The following is a 22471-nucleotide window of genomic DNA, read 5'->3' on the forward strand; positions in this document are numbered from 1 at the left end:
TGTCCCTCTTAGTTCAGGGAACATGTCCATTTTCGTCAGCATTAAAATTTTTGCACCAAATGTGCTAACTGCAATTCCACCATACAATGCGTAACTGGAAATGGAGGCAACGTCTCAGATCCTGAACCACTGATGCGAGAATCCAGGAGACACACGGCTTATTTTTGCCTTTTCCCACTGAAACAAGGGCCAGTATTAACAATGTTATGCTATCCTCGGTTTCACTCCCTGTTTTTAAATCTCTCCGATGTTTTCTTCTTGAGACAGGGCCTCACTCCCGTCACCAGGGCTTCTCTACGGTGTAATTTTCGGTGTTTGCTTTTTTCAAATTTAGAACTTTTCATTTCATCTCTATCAAATGTTGATCCATTATCACATACGTATGAAAATATTATCACCCATGCTGTGAGATACGTTGTTTTTATTTTCATCAATTCTTTAATAAACCAAAGGTTATAGTTGGGATACCTTCTGATTTCTCAAGTCTTTTGTTTCAGGTTTTCTTAAACTGCCATCGCACGTCCGAAACCACTCACTATACAATGTCATGACCATCTCTCTTTTCTGGCAAACATAAATTTGCGGAATGTCATCAGTCTCTCGGTGAGTGCATGATTTCCCCAAAGTCTTTCACACTCTACTTTGTGCACTGAGTATCTCTTCAAACTTCAGTGCATGTTTCTACCACTTGATGCTTTATTATTTGGCAATCTATCTTCCACAAGAGCATTTCATGCAAAGACTTGTCTTGCTCTCCACTGGCATGTAATTACACTCGGATATAGAATCAAAGGCTGAACGTGGAAAGCTTATCGCTAGAAGGTCTGTTTGATCCCACGGATCTCTCCTTTCTTATTAAGGAAAAAAATACACTGTGCTAATTACCATACTTCATTGACTATTCTCAGGTCAGAAAGCGCACTTCCGACTTCTTGTCCTTCCATCGCTGAGACGATGATGGTATCTGCCAAAAGCACATACTTGGAAGTACATTCCGGCACAAACACACACACAAACCCACACACACACACACACACACACACACACAGACACAGGGTTTCATAGGTAAAGATTTCTTCCCTGACGTTGTTTTACCTAAAATAAGGCAACTGTGTGGCCACTGTCCCAACCAGGTTACACTCATATTACATGTGCCTATCAGCCTGAGGAGTAATTTGATTCAGGTGCTCTAGAAGTCATGATGTGGGCTGTGTGTGTTGAATTCCCACCGATGCAAGGGGACACACCCTGTGACTCATTCCTTAATTGAGTGCTGATAATTGATTGGTTTATCACGCACCTGATGGGTGGGTGTGGTGTTCGAGGTTGGTGGAGGTGAGTTATAGAAGGGCTGATGTGGCCAGAAAGCTCATCATTTGAAGACTCTCTCGGAAGAGATAGAGTCTTTCTGCAACCTGCGGTCCCAGCAGAAAAACCTTGTGATCCTTGTTCCACGTGACATGGAAGAGGACTCACTCTACTTGGGAAGTGAGTGGCAGTTCCACCACTTTTCAAAACTCACATCTTCTTGGCCAGATGCAGCTTTTGCTGAAATCCAGTGGACTTTTCTCCCTGAGAAGTCACCACTCTCATCTGAGACCAGTGTAGACCTCTGTGATGATTTGGCTCCTGTTGCAAGACAGCTTGCTCCCAAGGAGAAGCTTCCTCTGAGTAGCAGGAGACCTGCTGCGGTGGGGGCTGGGCTCCAGAATATGGGAAATACCTGCTACGTGAACGCTTCCCTGCAGTGCCTGACATACACACCGCCCCTTGCCAACTACATGCTGTCCCGGGAGCACTCTCAAACGTGTCATCGTCACAAGTGCTGCATGCTCTGTACTATGAAAGCTCACATCACACGGGCCCTCTACCGTCCTGGCCATGTCATCCAGCCCTCACAGGCATTGGCTGCTGGCTTCCATAGAGGCAAGCAGGAAGATGCCCATGAATTTCTCATGTTCACTGTGGAGGCCATGAAAAAGGCATGCCTTCCCGGGCACAAGCAGGTAGATCATCACTCCAAGGACACCACCCTCATCCACCAAATATTTGGAGGGTACTGGAGATCTCAAATCAAGTGTCTCCACTGCCACGGCATTTCAGACACCTTTGACCCTTACCTGGACATCACCCTGGATATCCAGGCAGCTCAGAGTGTCAAGCAAGCTTAGGAACAGTTGGTGAAGCCCGAAGAACTCAATGGAGAGAATGCCTATCATTGTGGTCTTTGTCTCCAGAAGGCGCCTGCCTCCAAGACGTTAACTTTACACACTTCTGCCAAGGTCCTCATCCTTGTATTGAAGACATTCTCTGATGTCACAGGCAAGAAACTTGCCAAGAATGAGCAATATCCTGAGTGCCTTGACATGCAGCCATACATGTCTCAGCAGAACACAGGACCTCTTGTCTATGTCCTCTATGCTGTGCTGGTCCACGCTGGGTGGAGTTGTCACAACGGACATTACTTCTCTTATGTCAAAGCTCAAGAAGGCCAGTGGTATAAAATGGATGAGGCCGACGTCACTGCCTCTGGCATCACTTCTGTCCTGAGTCAACAGGCCTATGTCCTCTTTTACATCCAGAAGAGTGAATGGGAAAGACACAGTGAGAGTGTGTCAAGAGGCATGGAACCAAGAGCCCTTGGCGCTGAAGACAGACAGGCGAGCAACGCAAGGAGAGCTCAAGAGAGACCACCCCTGCCTCCAGGTACCCGAGTTGGATGAGCACTTGGTGGAAAGAGCCACTCAGGAAAGCACCTTAAAACACTGGAAATTCCTCCAAGAGCAAAACAAAACGAAGCCTGAGTTCAACGTCAGAAAAGTCGAAGGTACCCTGCCTCCCAACGTACTTGTGATTCATCAATCAAAATACAAGTGTGGGATGAAAAACTATCATCCTGAACAGCAAAGCTCCCTGTTAAACCTCTCTTCGACAAACCCGACAGATCAGGCGGCCATGAACACTGGCACACTCGCTTCTCTGCAAGGGAGGACCAGGAGATCCAAAGGGAAGAACAAACACAGCAAGAGGGCTCTGCTTGTGTGCCAGTGATCTCAGTGGAAGTGCCAACCCACACGTAGGGGTGCGCGCACACACACACACACACACACACAAATACACCCACAAGCGCGCACGGAAGCACACACACACCCACACAAACACGAACACCGTCAATGCTACATAAAGTAATGAGGAGCCCAAGTTTCTGACTCTGCAACAGGGACAACTGGATAGTGATGGTTGCGTCTCAGGATGAGCCCACACATGGGAAACATCAAGTTTTGGGGTCGTGAGTCTTCCGAACCTCTGGAAGGACTGTCTGTGTGTTTGTGTTCATGGTAGATGACATTCAGTGTGTATTTCTGAATATGACCTATTGACATGTAGGTTTGCGTGTGAGGTTATTGCAGGGGACAGGGTTTACTATTTTCTCTTGGGGTGTGTTTCATTCGTCAGTTGTTGGTCGGCAAGAGAAGGTGAAATTTTGCTCATGTGGGTCATCCGTGGATCATTCTCGCCACCTTGAATAGAGGAAACTGGAATGCAATTGGAAGATAGCAACAGTGCTCTTCTTTCTTACCCTGGCTCGCCCATTTTACTTTGGTTTCTGAATGGACCTCAGGCGCCCTGGAACTTGTGCTCTTGCTGGAAACCACATAACGCCAGAAGCAGACAGACCGACTTGCCTGTTTCACGGTGTCCACTTCCGATGAGTTGAAACGGAAAATTTTCCCACTGGCATGTAAGTCATTTGGAACTAAGTCGTATTGATAATAAAGGAAATCAAATACTGGAGTGTGCGTATTCAATTAAAAAACATTCAGAAAGCCCTGGAATAAATCTCATTTGGTGTGTTTACAAATGGCATTTGGGGAGATTCCGGGTCATTCGTGCTGCTGCGAAAGCTGCATCTCTGAAGCACAGTCCCTGTCCTGCAATCAGACTTATTTATCCGACGTGGTGTTTCTGTGGAAATTATTGTGGGAAATGGCCCCTTCCTTTTCTGTATTTGCTGATTAGATATCATGGTCCCTTTCTTGTTAGGTGCAGTGATCAAAGTTGACCAACCCATGAGGAAAGCTGTCCAGGGCACAACTCAGGGCTCCGTAGAACCACAGAATCTTGGGCGCAACCCTGCTCAAGCACGCAAATGTGCATACGAACAGGGTCTCTGTGTGACGTCTGTGAAAACTACAGTGTGATGAGCATGACTCGCAGACAGGTTATCCATTGGGCTCCCCTCAAAATCAGTTATGAGCATTAAAGGACACCTATGCCCAGGTCCCGGTTCCAGGAATAAGACCCTCCAGCGTCTTTTGTGAAGCCTCGGCATCTGGATCGCTCATGCTTCTGGGGATCATTCTCCTGAAAATGGTGGCTCCTTTCTCCCTGTGGAGCACCTTTCTAAGCAGTGCCCTTTCTTCACCCAGGACACTTTACATCAGGCACAGGAAGCCTTCTGATGGAGCACACCTGGACCTTGAAAAGACAAGGGAGAGAAACGGGGCCAAAGGTCACAGTCCTCTCATTCCACCATCCTACTTAAAATCATCCTAATTTCATGGGCCCTGAGGCCACGGCTGTTTCTTTACACCTCGAGGCCTTGGCGCCAGGCCTCAATTCTGCCCTGTTGCTTACTGTCTAAGACATTTTGGGAAAATCCCTGGAGCCAGGATCTTCATTTCTGGTAAGCCAGAGAGCCTGGAGACACACCCAAATTCTGTCCCTCTTAGTTCAGGGAACATGTCCATTTTCGTCAGCATTAAAATTTTTGCACCAAATGTGCTAACTGCAATTCCACCATACAATGCGTAACTGGAAATGGAGGCAACGTCTCAGATCCTGAACCACTGGTGCGAGAATCCAGGAGACACACGGCTTATTTTTGCCTTTTCCCACTGAAACAAGGGCCAGTATTAACAATGTTATACTATCCTCAGTTTCACTCCCTGTTTTTAAATCTCTCCGATGTTTTCTTCTTGAGACAGGGCCTCATTCCCATCACCCGGGCTTTTCTACGGTGTAATTTTCGGTGTTTGCTTTTTTCAAATTTAGAACTTTTCATTTCATCTCTATCAAATGTTGATCCATTATCACATACGTATGAAAATATTATCACCCATGCTGTGAGATACGTTGTTTTTATTTTCATCAATTCTTTAATAAACCAAAAGTTATAGTTGGGATACCTTCTGATTTCTCAAGTTTTTTGTTTCATGTTTTCTTAAACTGCCGTCGCACGTCTGAAACCACTCGCTATACAATGTCATGACCATCTCTCTTTTCTGGCAAACATAAATTTGCGGAAAGTCATCAATTAGTCTCTCGGTGATTGCATGATTTCCCCAAAGTCTTTCACACTCTACTTTGTGCACTGAGTATCTCTTCAAACTTCAGTGCGTGTTTCTACCACTTGATGCTTTATTATCTGGCAATCTAGCTTCCACAAGAGCATTTCATGCAAAGACTTGTCTTGTTCTCCACTGGCAGGTAATTTCACTCGGATATAAAATCAATAAGCTGAACGTGGAAAGGTTATCACTGGAAGGTCTGTTTGATTCCACGGATCTCTCTTTTCTTACTAAGGAAAAAAATACACTGTGGTAATTAATATACTTCATTGACTATTCTCAGGTCAGAAATCGCACTTCCGAATTCTTGTCCTTCCATCGCTGACAGGATGATGGTATCTGACAAAAGCACATACTTGGAAGTACATCCTGGCACAAACACACACACATGCACACATGCGCGCACACACACACACACAAACACACACACACACGGTTTCATAGGTAAAGATTTCTTCCCTGACATTGTTTTACCTAAAATAAGGCAACTGTGTGGCCACTGTCCCAACCAGGTTACACACATATTACATGTGTCTATCAGCCTGAGGAGTAATTTGATTCAGGTGTTCTACAAGTCATGATGTGGGCTGTGTGTGTTGAATTCCCACCGGTGCAAGGGGACACACCGTGTGACTCATTCCTTAATTGAGTGCTGATAATTGATTGGTTTATCACGCACCTGATGGGTGGGTGGGGTGTTCGCTGTTGGTGGGGGTGAGTTATATAAGGGCTGATGTGGCCAGAAAGCTCATCATTTGAAGACTCTCTCGGAAGAGATAGAGTCTTTCTGCAACCTGCGGTCCCAGCAGAAAAACCTTGTGATCCTTGTTCCACGTGACATGGAAGAGGACTCACTCTACTTGGGAAGTGAGTGGCAGTTCCACCACTTTTCAAAACTCACATCTTCTTGGCCAGATGCAGCTTTTGCTGAAATCCAGTGGACTTTTCTCCCTGAGAAGTCACCACTCTCATCTGAGACCAGTGTAGACCTCTGTGATGATTTGGCTCCTGTTGCAAGACAGCTTGCTCCCAAGGAGAAGCTTCCTCTGAGTAGCAGGAGACCTGCTGCGGTGGGGGCTGGGCTCCAGAATATGGGAAATACCTGCTACGTGAACGCTTCCCTGCAGTGCCTGACATACACACCGCCCCTTGCCAACTACATGCTGTCCCGGGAGCACTCTCAAACGTGTCATCGTCACAAGTGCTGCATGCTCTGTACTATGAAAGCTCACATCACACGGGCCCTCTACCGTCCTGGCCATGTCATCCAGCCCTCACAGGCATTGGCTGCTGGCTTCCATAGAGGCAAGCAGGAAGATGCCCATGAATTTCTCATGTTCACTGTGGAGGCCATGAAAAAGGCATGCCTTCCCGGGCACAAGCAGGTAGATCATCACTCCAAGGACACCACCCTCATCCACCAAATATTTGGAGGGTACTGGAGATCTCAAATCAAGTGTCTCCACTGCCACGGCATTTCAGACACCTTTGACCCTTACCTGGACATCACCCTGGATATCCAGGCAGCTCAGAGTGTCAAGCAAGCTTAGGAACAGTTGGTGAAGCCCGAAGAACTCAATGGAGAGAATGCCTATCATTGTGGTCTTTGTCTCCAGAAGGCGCCTGCCTCCAAGACGTTAACTTTACACACTTCTGCCAAGGTCCTCATCCTTGTATTGAAGACATTCTCTGATGTCACAGGCAAGAAACTTGCCAAGAATGAGCAATATCCTGAGTGCCTTGACATGCAGCCATACATGTCTCAGCAGAACACAGGACCTCTTGTCTATGTCCTCTATGCTGTGCTGGTCCACGCTGGGTGGAGTTGTCACAACGGACATTACTTCTCTTATGTCAAAGCTCAAGAAGGCCAGTGGTATAAAATGGATGAGGCCGACGTCACTGCCTCTGGCATCACTTCTGTCCTGAGTCAACAGGCCTATGTCCTCTTTTACATCCAGAAGAGTGAATGGGAAAGACACAGTGAGAGTGTGTCAAGAGGCATGGAACCAAGAGCCCTTGGCGCTGAAGACAGACAGGCGAGCAACGCAAGGAGAGCTCAAGAGAGACCACCCCTGCCTCCAGGTACCCGAGTTGGATGAGCACTTGGTGGAAAGAGCCACTCAGGAAAGCACCTTAAAACACTGGAAATTCCTCCAAGAGCAAAACAAAACGAAGCCTGAGTTCAACGTCAGAAAAGTCGAAGGTACCCTGCCTCCCAACGTACTTGTGATTCATCAATCAAAATACAAGTGTGGGATGAAAAACTATCATCCTGAACAGCAAAGCTCCCTGTTAAACCTCTCTTCGACAAACCCGACAGATCAGGCGGCCATGAACACTGGCACACTCGCTTCTCTGCAAGGGAGGACCAGGAGATCCAAAGGGAAGAACAAACACAGCAAGAGGGCTCTGCTTGTGTGCCAGTGATCTCAGTGGAAGTGCCAACCCACACGTAGGGGTGCGCGCACACACACACACACACACACACAAATACACCCACAAGCGCGCACGGAAGCACACACACACCCACACAAACACGAACACCGTCAATGCTACATAAAGTAATGAGGAGCCCAAGTTTCTGACTCTGCAACAGGGACAACTGGATAGTGATGGTTGCGTCTCAGGATGAGCCCACACATGGGAAACATCAAGTTTTGGGGTCGTGAGTCTTCCGAACCTCTGGAAGGACTGTCTGTGTGTTTGTGTTCATGGTAGATGACATTCAGTGTGTATTTCTGAATATGACCTATTGACATGTAGGTTTGCGTGTGAGGTTATTGCAGGGGACAGGGTTTACTATTTTCTCTTGGGGTGTGTTTCATTCGTCAGTTGTTGGTCGGCAAGAGAAGGTGAAATTTTGCTCATGTGGGTCATCCGTGGATCATTCTCGCCACCTTGAATAGAGGAAACTGGAATGCAATTGGAAGATAGCAACAGTGCTCTTCTTTCTTACCCTGGCTCGCCCATTTTACTTTGGTTTCTGAATGGACCTCAGGCGCCCTGGAACTTGTGCTCTTGCTGGAAACCACATAACGCCAGAAGCAGACAGACCGACTTGCCTGTTTCACGGTGTCCACTTCCGATGAGTTGAAACGGAAAATTTTCCCACTGGCATGTAAGTCATTTGGAACTAAGTCGTATTGATAATAAAGGAAATCAAATACTGGAGTGTGCGTATTCAATTAAAAAACATTCAGAAAGCCCTGGAATAAATCTCATTTGGTGTGTTTACAAATGGCATTTGGGGAGATTCCGGGTCATTCGTGCTGCTGCGAAAGCTGCATCTCTGAAGCACAGTCCCTGTCCTGCAATCAGACTTATTTATCCGACGTGGTGTTTCTGTGGAAATTATTGTGGGAAATGGCCCCTTCCTTTTCTGTATTTGCTGATTAGATATCATGGTCCCTTTCTTGTTAGGTGCAGTGATCAAAGTTGACCAACCCATGAGGAAAGCTGTCCAGGGCACAACTCAGGGCTCCGTAGAACCACAGAATCTTGGGCGCAACCCTGCTCAAGCACGCAAATGTGCATACGAACAGGGTCTCTGTGTGACGTCTGTGAAAACTACAGTGTGATGAGCATGACTCGCAGACAGGTTATCCATTGGGCTCCCCTCAAAATCAGTTATGAGCATTAAAGGACACCTATGCCCAGGTCCCGGTTCCAGGAATAAGACCCTCCAGCGTCTTTTGTGAAGCCTCGGCATCTGGATCGCTCATGCTTCTGGGGATCATTCTCCTGAAAATGGTGGCTCCTTTCTCCCTGTGGAGCACCTTTCTAAGCAGTGCCCTTTCTTCACCCAGGACACTTTACATCAGGCACAGGAAGCCTTCTGATGGAGCACACCTGGACCTTGAAAAGACAAGGGAGAGAAACGGGGCCAAAGGTCACAGTCCTCTCATTCCACCATCCTACTTAAAATCATCCTAATTTCATGGGCCCTGAGGCCACGGCTGTTTCTTTACACCTCGAGGCCTTGGCGCCAGGCCTCAATTCTGCCCTGTTGCTTACTGTCTAAGACATTTTGGGAAAATCCCTGGAGCCAGGATCTTCATTTCTGGTAAGCCAGAGAGCCTGGAGACACACCCAAATTCTGTCCCTCTTAGTTCAGGGAACATGTCCATTTTCGTCAGCATTAAAATTTTTGCACCAAATGTGCTAACTGCAATTCCACCATACAATGCGTAACTGGAAATGGAGGCAACGTCTCAGATCCTGAACCACTGGTGCGAGAATCCAGGAGACACACGGCTTATTTTTGCCTTTTCCCACTGAAACAAGGGCCAGTATTAACAATGTTATACTATCCTCAGTTTCACTCCCTGTTTTTAAATCTCTCCGATGTTTTCTTCTTGAGACAGGGCCTCATTCCCATCACCCGGGCTTTTCTACGGTGTAATTTTCGGTGTTTGCTTTTTTCAAATTTAGAACTTTTCATTTCATCTCTATCAAATGTTGATCCATTATCACATACGTATGAAAATATTATCACCCATGCTGTGAGATACGTTGTTTTTATTTTCATCAATTCTTTAATAAACCAAAAGTTATAGTTGGGATACCTTCTGATTTCTCAAGTTTTTTGTTTCATGTTTTCTTAAACTGCCGTCGCACGTCTGAAACCACTCGCTATACAATGTCATGACCATCTCTCTTTTCTGGCAAACATAAATTTGCGGAAAGTCATCAATTAGTCTCTCGGTGATTGCATGATTTCCCCAAAGTCTTTCACACTCTACTTTGTGCACTGAGTATCTCTTCAAACTTCAGTGCGTGTTTCTACCACTTGATGCTTTATTATCTGGCAATCTAGCTTCCACAAGAGCATTTCATGCAAAGACTTGTCTTGTTCTCCACTGGCAGGTAATTTCACTCGGATATAAAATCAATAAGCTGAACGTGGAAAGGTTATCACTGGAAGGTCTGTTTGATTCCACGGATCTCTCTTTTCTTACTAAGGAAAAAAATACACTGTGGTAATTAATATACTTCATTGACTATTCTCAGGTCAGAAATCGCACTTCCGAATTCTTGTCCTTCCATCGCTGACAGGATGATGGTATCTGACAAAAGCACATACTTGGAAGTACATCCTGGCACAAACACACACACATGCACACATGCGCGCACACACACACACACAAACACACACACACACGGTTTCATAGGTAAAGATTTCTTCCCTGACATTGTTTTACCTAAAATAAGGCAACTGTGTGGCCACTGTCCCAACCAGGTTACACACATATTACATGTGTCTATCAGCCTGAGGAGTAATTTGATTCAGGTGTTCTACAAGTCATGATGTGGGCTGTGTGTGTTGAATTCCCACCGGTGCAAGGGGACACACCGTGTGACTCATTCCTTAATTGAGTGCTGATAATTGATTGGTTTATCACGCACCTGATGGGTGGGTGGGGTGTTCGCTGTTGGTGGGGGTGAGTTATATAAGGGCTGATGTGGCCAGAAAGCTCATCATTTGAAGACTCTCTCGGAAGAGATAGAGTCTTTCTGCAACCTGCGGTCCCAGCAGAAAAACCTTGTGATCCTTGTTCCACGTGACATGGAAGAGGACTCACTCTACTTGGGAAGTGAGTGGCAGTTCCACCACTTTTCAAAACTCACATCTTCTTGGCCAGATGCAGCTTTTGCTGAAATCCAGTGGACTTTTCTCCCTGAGAAGTCACCACTCTCATCTGAGACCAGTGTAGACCTCTGTGATGATTTGGCTCCTGTTGCAAGACAGCTTGCTCCCAAGGAGAAGCTTCCTCTGAGTAGCAGGAGACCTGCTGCGGTGGGGGCTGGGCTCCAGAATATGGGAAATACCTGCTACGTGAACGCTTCCCTGCAGTGCCTGACATACACACCGCCCCTTGCCAACTACATGCTGTCCCGGGAGCACTCTCAAACGTGTCATCGTCACAAGTGCTGCATGCTCTGTACTATGAAAGCTCACATCACACGGGCCCTCTACCGTCCTGGCCATGTCATCCAGCCCTCACAGGCATTGGCTGCTGGCTTCCATAGAGGCAAGCAGGAAGATGCCCATGAATTTCTCATGTTCACTGTGGAGGCCATGAAAAACGCATGCCTTCCCGGGCACAAGCAGGTAGATCATCACTCCAAGGACACCACCCTCATCCACCAAATATTTGGAGGGTACTGGAGATCTCAAATCAAGTGTCTCCACTGCCACGGCATTTCAGACACCTTTGACCCTTACCTGGACATCACCCTGGATATTCAGGCAGCTCAGAGTGTCAAGCAAGCTTTGGAACAGTTGGTGAAGCCCGAAGAACTCAATGGAGAGAATGCCTATCATTGTGGTCTTTGTCTCCAGAAGGCGCCTGCCTCCAAGACGTTAACTTTACACACTTCTGCCAAGTTTCTCATCCTTGTATTGAACAGATTCTCCAATGTCACATGCAACAAACTTGCCAGGAATGTGCAATATCGTGAGTGCTTTTACATGCAGCCATACATGTCTCAGCAGAGCACATGTCCTCTTGTCTATGTCCTCTATGCTGTGCTGGTCCACGCTGGGTGGAGTTGTCACAACGGACATTACTTCTCTTATGTCAAAGCTCAAGAAGGCCAGTGGTATAAAATGGATGAGGCCGACGTCACTGCCTCTGGCATCACTTCTGTCCTGAGTCAACAGGCCTATGTCCTCTTTTACATCCAGAAGAGTGAATGGGAAAGACACAGTGAGAGTGTGTCAAGAGGCAGGAAACAAAGAGCCCTTGGCGCTGAGGACACAGACAGGCGAGCAACGAAAGAAGAGCTCAAGAGAGTCCACCCCTGCCTCCAGGTACCCAAGTTGGATGAGCACTTGGTCAAAAGAGCCACTCAGGAATGCACCTTAAAACACTGGAAATTCCTCCAAGAGCAAAGCAAAACGAAGCCTGAGTTCAACGTCAGAAAAGTCGAAGGTACCCTGCCTCCCAACGTACTTGTGATTCATCAATCAAAATACAAGTGTGGGATGAAAAACTATCATCCTGAACAGCAAAGCTCCCTGCTAAACCTCTCTTCGACGAACCTGACACATCAGGAGTCCATGAACACTGGCACACTCGCTTCTCTGCAAGGGAGGACCAGGAGATCCAAAGGGAAGAACAAACACTGCAAGAGGGCTGTGCTTGTGTGCCAGTGATCACAGTGGAAGTGCCGACCCACACGTAGGGGTGCACACACACACACACAAATACACCCACAAGAGCACAAACACACACACACCCAAAAACACGAACACCGTCAATCCTACATAAAGTAATGAGGAGCCCAAGTTTCTGACTGTGCAACAGGGACAACTGGATAGTGATGGCTGCATCTCAGGATGAGCCAACACATGGGAAACATCAAGTTTTGGGGTCGTGAGTCTTCCGAACCTCTGGAGGGACTGTCTGTGTGTTTGTGTTCATGGTAGATGACATTCAGTGTGTATTTCTGAATATGACCTATTGACATGTAGGTTTGCGTGTGAGGTTATTGTAGGGGACAGGGTTTACTATTTTCTCTTGGGTGTGTTTCATTTGTCAGTTGTTGGTCGGCAAGAGAAGGTGAAATTTTGCTCATGTGGGTCATCCGTGGATCATTCTCGCCACCTTGAATAGTGGAAACTGGAATGCAATTGGAAGATAGGAATGGTGCTCTTCTTTCTTACCCTGGCTCGCCCATTTTAATTTGGTTTCTGAATGGACCTCAGGCTCCCTGGGACTTGTGCTCTTGCTGGAAACCACATAACGCCGGAAGCAGACAGACCGACTTGCCTGTTTCACGGTGTCCACTTCCGATGAGTCGAAAGGGAAAATTTTCCCACTGGCATGTAAGTCATTTGGAACTAAGTCGTATTGATAATAAAGGAAATCAAACACTGGAGTGTGCGTATTCAACTAAAATACATTCAGAAAGCCCTGAAATAAATCTCATTTGGTGTGTTTACAAATGGCATTCGGGAAGATTCCGGGTCATTCGTCCAGCTGCGAAAGCTACATCTCTGAAGCACAGTCCCTGTCCTGCAATCAGATTTATTTATCTGACGTGGTTTTTCTGTGGAAATTATTGTGAGAAATGGCCCCTTCCTTTTCTGTATTTGCTGATTAGATATCATGGTCCCTTTCTTGTTAGGTGCAGTGATCAAAGTTGACCAACCCATGAGGAAAGCTGTCCAGGGCACAACTCAGGGCTCCGTAGAACCACAGAATCTTGGGCGCAACCCTGCTCAAGCACGCAAATGTGCATACGAACAGGGTCTCTGTGTGACGTCTGTGAAAACTACAGTGTGATGAGCATGACTCGCAGACAGGTTATCCATTGGGCTCCCCTCAAAATCAGTTATGAGCATTAAAGGACACCTATGCCCAGGTCCCGGTTCCAGGAATAAGACCCTCCAGCGTCTTTTGTGAAGCCTCGGCATCTGGATCGCTCATGCTTCTGGGGATCATTCTCCTGAAAATGGTGGCTCCTTTCTCCCTGTGGAGCACCTTTCTAAGCAGTGCCCTTTCTTCACCCAGGACACTTTACATCAGGCACAGGAAGCCTTCTGATGGAGCACACCTGGCCCATGAAAAGACAAGGGAAAGAAAGGGGCCAAAGGTCACAGTCCTCTCATTCCACCATCCTACTTAAAATCATCCTAATTTCATGGGCCCTGAGGCCACGGCTGTTTCTTTACACCTCGAGGCCTTGGCGCCGGGCCTCAATTCTGCCCTGTTGCTTACTGTCTAAGACATTTTGGGAAAATCCCTGGAGCCAGGATCTTCATTCCTGGTATGCCAGAGAGCCTGGAGACACACCCAAATTCTGTCCCTCTTAGTTCAGGGAACATGTCCATTTTCGTCAGCATTAAAATTTTTGCACCAAATGTGCTAACTGCAATTCCACCATACAATGCGTAACTGGAAATGGAGGCAACGTCTCAGATCCTGAACCATTGATGCGAGAATCCAGGAGACACACGGCTTATTTTTGCCTTTTCCCACTGAAACAAGGGCCAGTAATAACAATGTTATGCTATCCTCGGTTTCACTCCCTGTTTTTAAATCTCTCCGATGTTTTCTTCTTGAGATAGGGCCTCACTCCCGTCACCCGGGCTTTTCTACGGTGTAATTTTCGGTGTTTGCTTTTTTCAAATTTAGAACTTTTCATTTCATCTCTATCAAATGTTGATCCATTATCACATACGTATGAAAATATTATCACCCATGCTGTGAGATACGTTGTTTTTATTTTCATCAATTCTTTAATAAACCAAAGGTTATAGTTGGGATACCTTCTGATTTCTCAAGTTTTTTGTTTCATGTTTTCTTAAACTGCCGTCGCACGTCTGAAACCACTCACTATACAATGTCATGACCATCTCTCTTTTCTGGCAAACATAAATTTGCGGAATGTCATCAATTAGTCTCTCGGTGATTGCATGATTTCCCCAAAGTCTTTCACACTCTACTTTGTGCACTGAGTATCTCTTCAAACTTCAGTGCGTGTTTCTACCACTTGATGCTTTATTATTTGGCAATCTAGCTTCCACAAGAGCATTTCATGCAAAGACTTGTCTTGTTCTCCCCTGGAAGGTAATTTCACTTGGATATAGAATCAATAGGCTGAACATGGAAAGGTTATCGCTGGAAGGTCTGTTTGATTCCAAGGATCTCTCCTTTTTTATTGAGGGAAAAAATGCGCTGTGCTAATTACCATACTTCATTGACTATTCTCAGGTCAGAAAGTACACTTTCGACTTCTTCTCCTTCCATTGCTGAAAGAATGATGGTATCTGCCAAAAGCACATACTCGGAAGTACATCCCAGCACAAACACACACACACACACACACGCACACAATCACACATACTCACACGGTTTCATAGGTAAAGATATCTTCCCTGACATTGTTTTACCTAAAATAAGGCAACTGTGTGGCCACTGTCCCAACCCGGTTACACTCATATTATATGTGCCTATCATCCTGAGGAGTAATTTGATTCAGGTGTTCTAGAAGTCATGATGTGGGTTGTGTCTTTTGAATTCCCACCGATGCAAGGGGACACACCGTGTGACTCATTCCTTATTTGAGTGCTGATATTTGGTTGGTTTATCGTGCACCTGATGTGTGGGTGGGGTGTTCGCTGTTGTGGGGGGTGAGTTATGTAAGGGCTGATTCGGCCAGAGAACTCGTTATTTGAAGACTCTCTTGGTAGAGGTAGTGTCTTTCTGCAACCTGCGGTCCCAGCAGAAAAACCTTGTGATCCTTGTTCCAGGCAACTTGGAGGATGACTCACTCTACTTGGGAGATGAGTGGCAGTGCAACCACTTTTCGAAACTCACATCTTCTCGGCCAGATGCAGCTTTTGCTGAAATCCAGCAGACTTCTCTCCCTGAGAAGTCACCACTCTCATCTGAGACCCGTGTCGACCTCTGTGGCGATTTGTCTCCTGTGGCAAGACAGCTTGCTCCCAGGGAGAAGATTCCTCTGAGTAGCAGGAGACCTTCTACGGTGGGAGCTGGTCTCCAGAATATGGGAAATACCTGCTACTTGAATGCTTCCCTGCAGTGCGTGACATACACACTGCCCCTTGCCAAATACATGCTGTCCTGGGAGCTCTCTCAAACGTGTCATCGTCACAAGTGCTGCATGCTCTGTACTATGGAAGCTCACATCACACGGGCACCTCCACCATCCTGGCCATGTCATCCAGCCCTCACAGGCATTGGCTGCTGGCTTCCATAGAGGCAAGCAGGAAGATGCCCATGAATTTCTCATGTTCACTGTGGATGCCATGAGAAAGGCATGCCTTCCCGGGGACAATCAGGTAGATCATCACTCCAAGGACACCACCCTTATCCACCAAATATTTGGAGGGTACTAGAGATCTCAAATCAAGTTTCTCTACTTCCATGGCATTTCAGACACCTTTGATCCTTACCTGGATATCGCCCTGGATATCCAGGCAGCTCAGAGTGTCAAGCAAGCTTAGGAACAGTTGGTGAAGCCCGAAGAACTCAATGGAGAGAATGCCTATCATTGTGGTCTTTGTCTCCAGAAGGCGCCTGCCTCCAAGACGTTAACTTTACACACTTCTGCCAAGGTCCTCATCCTTGTATTGAAGAGATTCTCTGATGTCACAGGCAACAAACTTGCCATGAATGTGCAATATCCTGAGTGCCTTGACATGCAGCCATACATGTCTCAGCAGAACACAGGACCTCTTGTCTATGTCCTGTATGCTGTTCTCGTCTTCACCGGGTGGAGTTGTCACAACAGACATTACTTCTCCTCTGTCAAACTCAAGAAGGCCAGTGGTATAAAATGGATGATGCCAAGGTCACTCCTCTGGTATCACTTCTCCTTTGAGTGAACAGGCCTATGTCCTCTTTTACATCCAGAAGAATGAATTTGGAACACCCAGTTACAGTGTGTCCATAGGCAGGGAACCAAGAGCTCTTTGTGCTGAAGACAAGTGAATTGTGTGTGAAATAAAATGCCATGAATAAATCTTGCAGCAGAGTATTTATTTGTCTCACTTTGTAATCAGTCAATGAGCTTTAACGAATATCAATGCCTAGTGCCTACCCCCCAGAGATAAGAACTTCCAGTCTCTCATGTGTAACCATGGCATCTGGATTGCTCATGATTCTGAAAATAATTCTCCTGTCCCCCAAAGTTTCAGAATCACTTCAGGTGGTGGAAACAGATAACACATCAGTCCCTTTCTCTCTCTTTTCTCTTCACTCGGGAAAACTCTCACTGAGACCAAGGAAAATCCTATGGTTTACTAGGGAGGAGGAGTTTTCTCAGTAGTGAAAATGGTGGCTCCTTCCTCCCTGTCAAGTCTCTTCCTCAGGATTGCCCCTTTGTCTCTTCAGGACTCTGCTCATCAGGCCCGAGATGCCCCCTGGTTGCGCATACCTGGCCTATGAAGAAATATGGGGAAGGAATGGTTCCAAAGACCATACTATGCTCACTCCACCATCGCCTCTGACACTATGCTGACTTCATGAGCCCTGGGTCAGAAGCTGTTTTCTTTACACCTCTAGGCCTTGCCTCATGGCCTAAAGACGTCCCCATTTCTTACATCTTATAAATTTTGACAAAACCCTCAGGGCCTAAATCTTCATTCCTCATAGGCCAAAGGGAGATACATCAGAATTCTGTCCCTCTGAGACTGCAGGACATCTCAGCTTCCATCAACATGAAATTTTGCACCACATATAGTTATTGCAGTTCCACCTCACAATGAGTAACTGGAAGTTCAGACAACATCTCAGACTCTATACAGTTTCTGGCCAAGCTCATTTGGTTTGACAATGCATTTACTCTATAAATCAGCTGTGAGAACACTTATGATTCATATTATTTAGTCTTTTAATCAGTCTGTTATTATTTTCAATGTATTTACTAGACTTTAGTTTAATATTTCTGATAAACTTTGATGCAAAAATTCTCGATATAATAGTGGCAAACCAAATCCAGCAACATATCGAAAAGCTTATCCACCAAGATCAAGTCAGCTTCATCCCTTTGGTGCAAGGCTGGTTCAACATACACAAATCAATAAATGTAATTCACCATGTAAACCGAACTAAAGACAAAAACCCCATGATTATTTCAGTGGACTCAGAAAAGATCTTTGATAAAATTCAACATTCCTTTATGTTAAAAACCTCATGAAAGTAGGTATTGATGGAACATATCTCAAAATAATAAGAGCCATTTTTGACAAACCCACAGCCAATATCATATTGAATAGGCAAAAGCTGGAAGCAATCCGTGTGAAATTTGGCACAAGGCAAGGATGCCCTCTCTCACCACTCCTACTCAATATAGTACTGGAAGTTCTGGCCAAGGCAATCAGGCAAGAGAAAGAAATAAAGCATATTCAAATAGTAAAAGAGGAAGTTGAACTGTCTTTGTTTGCAGATGACATGATCCTACATCTATAAAATCCCATCATCTCAGCCCAAAAGATTCTTAAGCTTATAAGCCACTTCAGTAAAGTCTCAAGATACAAAATCAATGTGCAAAAATCACAAGCATTCTTATACACCAACAATAGACAAGAAGAGAGCCAAATCACAAATGAGTTCCCATTTACAATTGCTGGAAGGAGTACAAAATACCTAGGAACACAGCTAGCAAGGCAAGTGAAGGACCTCTTCAAGGAGAACTACAAACCACTACTCAAGGAAATAAGAGAGGACACAAACAAATGGAAAAACATTCCATGCTCATGGGTAAGAAGAATCAATATCATGAAAATGCCATACTTCCCAAAGTAATTCATAGATTCAATGCTATTCCCATAAACTACCATGGACATTCTTTACAAAATTAGAAAAAACTACTTCAAAATTCATATGGAATGAAAAAAGAGCCCATATACCCAGGACAATCCTAAGGTAAAATAACAAAGTTAGAGGCATCATGCTACCTAACTTCAAACTATATTACAAGGCTACAGTAACCCAACAGCATGGTAGTGGTACAAAACAGACACATAGACCAATGGAATGGAATAGATATATCAGAAATAAGACTGCACATCTACAACCATTTTATTTTTGATGAAAACAAGCAATGGGGAAAGGATTCCCTATTTAATAATAAATGGTGCTTGAAAAACTGGCTAGACATATGCAGAAAACTGAAGCTGTACCCCTTCCTTATACCTTATACAAAAATGAACTGAAAATGGATTAAAGACTTAAATGTAAAACCCAAAACTGTAAAAAATCCAACCCCATATAAAAGTGGGCAAAAGCTGGGTACAGTGGCTCATGCCTGTAATCCCAGCAGTTTGGGAGGGTGAAGTGGGCAGATAACTTGAGGCCAGGAATTCAAGATCAGCCTGGCCAAGCTGGTGAAACCACGTCTCTACTGAAAATACAATAAATTAGCCAGATGTAGTGGTGCGGACCTGTAATCCTAACTACTCAAGAGCCTGAGAGAGAAGAATTGCCTGAATCTGGGAGGCAGAGGTTGCAGTGACCCGAGATTGTGCCACTGAACTCCACCCTGAGTGACAGAGCAAGACTCTGTCTTAAAATATAAAAATTTAAAAATTTCAAAAGTGGGCAAAGGACATGAACAGACACTTCTCAAAAGAAGACATTTGTGCAGCCAACAAACATGAAAAAAAAGCCCAACATTACTGATCATTAGAGAAATACAAATCAAAACCGCAGTGAGATACCATCTCATGCCGGTCAGAATGGTGATTATTAAAAAGTCAAAAAGCAACAGATGCTGGTGAGACTGTGGGGAAATAGGAACACTTTTACACTGTTGGTGCGAATGTAAGCTAGTTCAACCACTGTGGAAGACTGTAGTGATTTTTCAAAGACCTAGAATCAGAAATACCATTTCACCCAGCAATCCCATTACTGGATATATACTCAAAGGAATATAAATTCTTGTATCATAAAGATACATGCATGCGTATGTTCATTGCAGCACTATTCACAATAGCAAAGACATAGAATCAACCCAAATGCCCATCAATGATAGACTGGGCACAGAAACTGTGATACATATACACCATGGAATACTATGCAGCCATAAAAAGGAATTAGATCATGTCTTTTGCAGGGACATGGATGAAGCTGGAAGTCATTATTCTCAGCAAACTAATGCAGGAACAGAAAACCAAATACACATGTTCTCACTTAATAAGTGAGAGATGAAAAATGAGAGAACATAGACACAGGGAGGGGAACAACACACACTGGAGCCTGTCTGGGTGTGAGTGGGGAGGGAATGCATCAGGATAAATAGCTAATGCATGTGGGCTGAATACCTAGGTGATGGGTTGATAGGTACAGCAAACCACCATGGCACACATTTACCTATGTAACAAACCTGCACATCCTGCACATGTATCCCAGAACTTAAAATGAAATAAAATAAAATTTTAAACAACTTGATTTTGTCTAAACTTCCAAAATGCACGGATTACAGGCATAAGCCACCGTGCCTGGCCCTGTTTTAACATATCTGAACAAGATTTAAGACATCAGTTTGAAAAGAGCCCCTCTATGGCAGCAACATGAATTCTGTCAAACCTGAAGCAAGAACAAACATCAAATTTACGGTGAAGCTGGGGTACAAAAAATGGTGAAATAAATTATTCTTTATGAAAAGTGTATGGGAAAAATGACCTGAAGAATCAGTCATTTACAAATGGATACCTTATTCTAAGAAGAGATAATACAATGTTGAAGATGAAGTCAACAGAGGAGGGACATCCATACCAATTTTTGAGAAAAAAAATCGTTTCTATGCCCTAATTGAGGAGGATTGACAATTAACAAGAGATACTATAGCCAACACCACAGGCATCTCAATTGGTTCAGCTTACACAATACTGACTATAACGTGAAAGTTGAGAAATTTTACATTTGATGAGTCCCAAATACCCTTGTGCCTAGATCAGCAGTGGACAAAAGCAGAGCTATTAGTAACTATTTTGAGCAAGCGGAATCAGATCCTGAAGCATTATTTTGAAGAATTATAACAGGGAGTGAAACTGGCTTTATCAATAAGATCCTGAAGACAAAGCACAATTCAAGCAATGGCTACCAAGAGGTAGAAGTGGTCCAGTCAAAGCAAAAGCAAACTTCTCAAAAGCAAAAGCCATGGAGGTTTTGGGGATGCTCAAGGCATTTTGCTGGTTGACTTTCTGTAAGATCAAAGCACCATAACATCTGCTTACTAGGAGAGTTCTTAGAGAAAATCAGCAAATACTTTTGCAGAAAAGCGCCCTGTAAAGCTTCACTAGAGAGTCCCTCTGCACCACAACAACACTTCTGTTCCTTCCTCTCATCAAACATGGGTAATTTTGCAAGAGTTTTCATGGGAAACTATTAGGCATCAACATTACAGTCCTGATTTGGTTTCTTCTGACCTTTTTTCCCTAATCTTAAAATAACTGTAAAGGGCACCCATTTTTCTTTAGTTAATAATAGAAGACTGCATTGACACGGTTAAATTCCCATTAACCTCAGTTCTTTAGCAATGGAATGAATGGCTGGGATCATCGCTTAATGGAGTGTCTGGACCTCAGTAGAGCTTATATTGAGAAATAAAGTTTATATTTATATTTTTATTGTTAATTCCATTTTTCACTGACATTTTTAAATCTCTTCACAATTCACGTTTGTCTCAAAGGTATTTAAATTTAGAAATCATATCAAGTGTGAAATAAAGAAAATTATATAGAGAGAGGGAGAACAGAATCTATAAATATGCATGTTTGTGTACATACATCCATATACATACATATGTGAGTGCATGCAGTAATTCTATTCTCCTAAAGCAATGCCTCTGCCTTCCACCCTCACTGCACATGTCCTAGTCCTGCGATGTCCCTGGAACTGAGCACCTGATTTCCTTCTCTGCCTCCCACATGAACAGGGAATAGAAATGGAAACCACGTTCTGTGGTTGCTGTTGTGAAAATCCATGTTCCCCACAGGCTGAGTTTGGCATCTTACATTCTAGTTCCCATTGTAAAAAAGCAAGCAACAAACAAAAACTACAAAAGAAAAAATGAAATAGTTGAAAGTCTAGAGCCACAGAGGTTCCGGATCCACCCACCGCCAACGGTGACCTCCACAGCCCTCCAGGCCTGAGGGCAGTTATGCCTGAACAGGCTGCCTCTTCACCATCCACGCAGGAAAGTGACTTTAAACTTCAATAGCTATTACTCTGTTCCACAAGGAACCAGGTCAACATTCAAAGTCAGTGGTCTGACAACTCTAAGCTTTGGCCGGAATGTATTGGAAACATTTAATGTGCAGTGGATGAAGCAGCCCGGCCCCACTGCACACAACACACTCACAGGGACTCAAAGGAAGAGACTCAGGATCCGCTGGGTGGAAGTGAGGACAGACCCAGAAACACAGGGGGTGGGAGGGGGTCAAACCAGGAAGGCTCAGGACCTGACCTCCTCCTAGGCCCTGCCCCTCTAGAACTTGCAGTTTTTTCTGACCCAGAAGTGGATTTCACTGATGGAAAAGAAGTTCAGTATTTCTGGTCCAGCCCAGTAAGCTGCTCCCGTTGCCCAGCCTTCCACACCCCTGCAGACGTCACAATCCCTGAACCCACTAACCTGACAAG

At 44.9% G+C, this 22471-nt stretch overlaps 4 protein-coding genes and 1 pseudogene across 4 annotated transcripts in view; 4 read left to right on the top strand and 1 right to left on the bottom strand.

Moving 5' to 3' along the window:
* Window positions 1-22471, bottom strand: part of LOC130540629 (uncharacterized) — a 192117-nt gene that overhangs the window by 162071 nt on the left and 7575 nt on the right. The window lies entirely within an intron of this gene.
* Window positions 1405-3164, top strand: LOC129393285 (ubiquitin carboxyl-terminal hydrolase 17-like protein 22). Its single transcript, XM_055093725.1, is given in 2 exon segments — window positions 1405-2653; window positions 2655-3164. Coding segments are annotated over 2 exon segments (1590 nt in total). The 5' UTR covers window positions 1405-1460; the 3' UTR covers window positions 3052-3164.
* LOC100969991 (ubiquitin carboxyl-terminal hydrolase 17-like protein 22) lies at window positions 6114-7894 on the top strand. Its single transcript, XM_055093724.1, is given in 2 exon segments — window positions 6114-7383; window positions 7385-7894. Coding segments are annotated over 2 exon segments (1590 nt in total). The 5' UTR covers window positions 6114-6190; the 3' UTR covers window positions 7782-7894.
* LOC112437414 (ubiquitin carboxyl-terminal hydrolase 17-like protein 22) lies at window positions 9672-13864 on the top strand. Its single transcript, XM_024925794.4, has one exon. It carries the CDS (start codon window positions 10921-10923, stop codon window positions 12511-12513), a length of 1593 nt encoding a protein of 530 aa, XP_024781562.4. The 5' UTR covers window positions 9672-10920; the 3' UTR covers window positions 12514-13864.
* Window positions 14969-16819, top strand: LOC130540577 (ubiquitin carboxyl-terminal hydrolase 17-like protein 6; annotated as a pseudogene).

This window comes from Pan paniscus, chromosome 9 (assembly GCF_029289425.2).
Source record: "Pan paniscus chromosome 9, NHGRI_mPanPan1-v2.0_pri, whole genome shotgun sequence".
Lineage (NCBI taxonomy): Eukaryota > Metazoa > Chordata > Mammalia > Primates > Hominidae > Pan > Pan paniscus.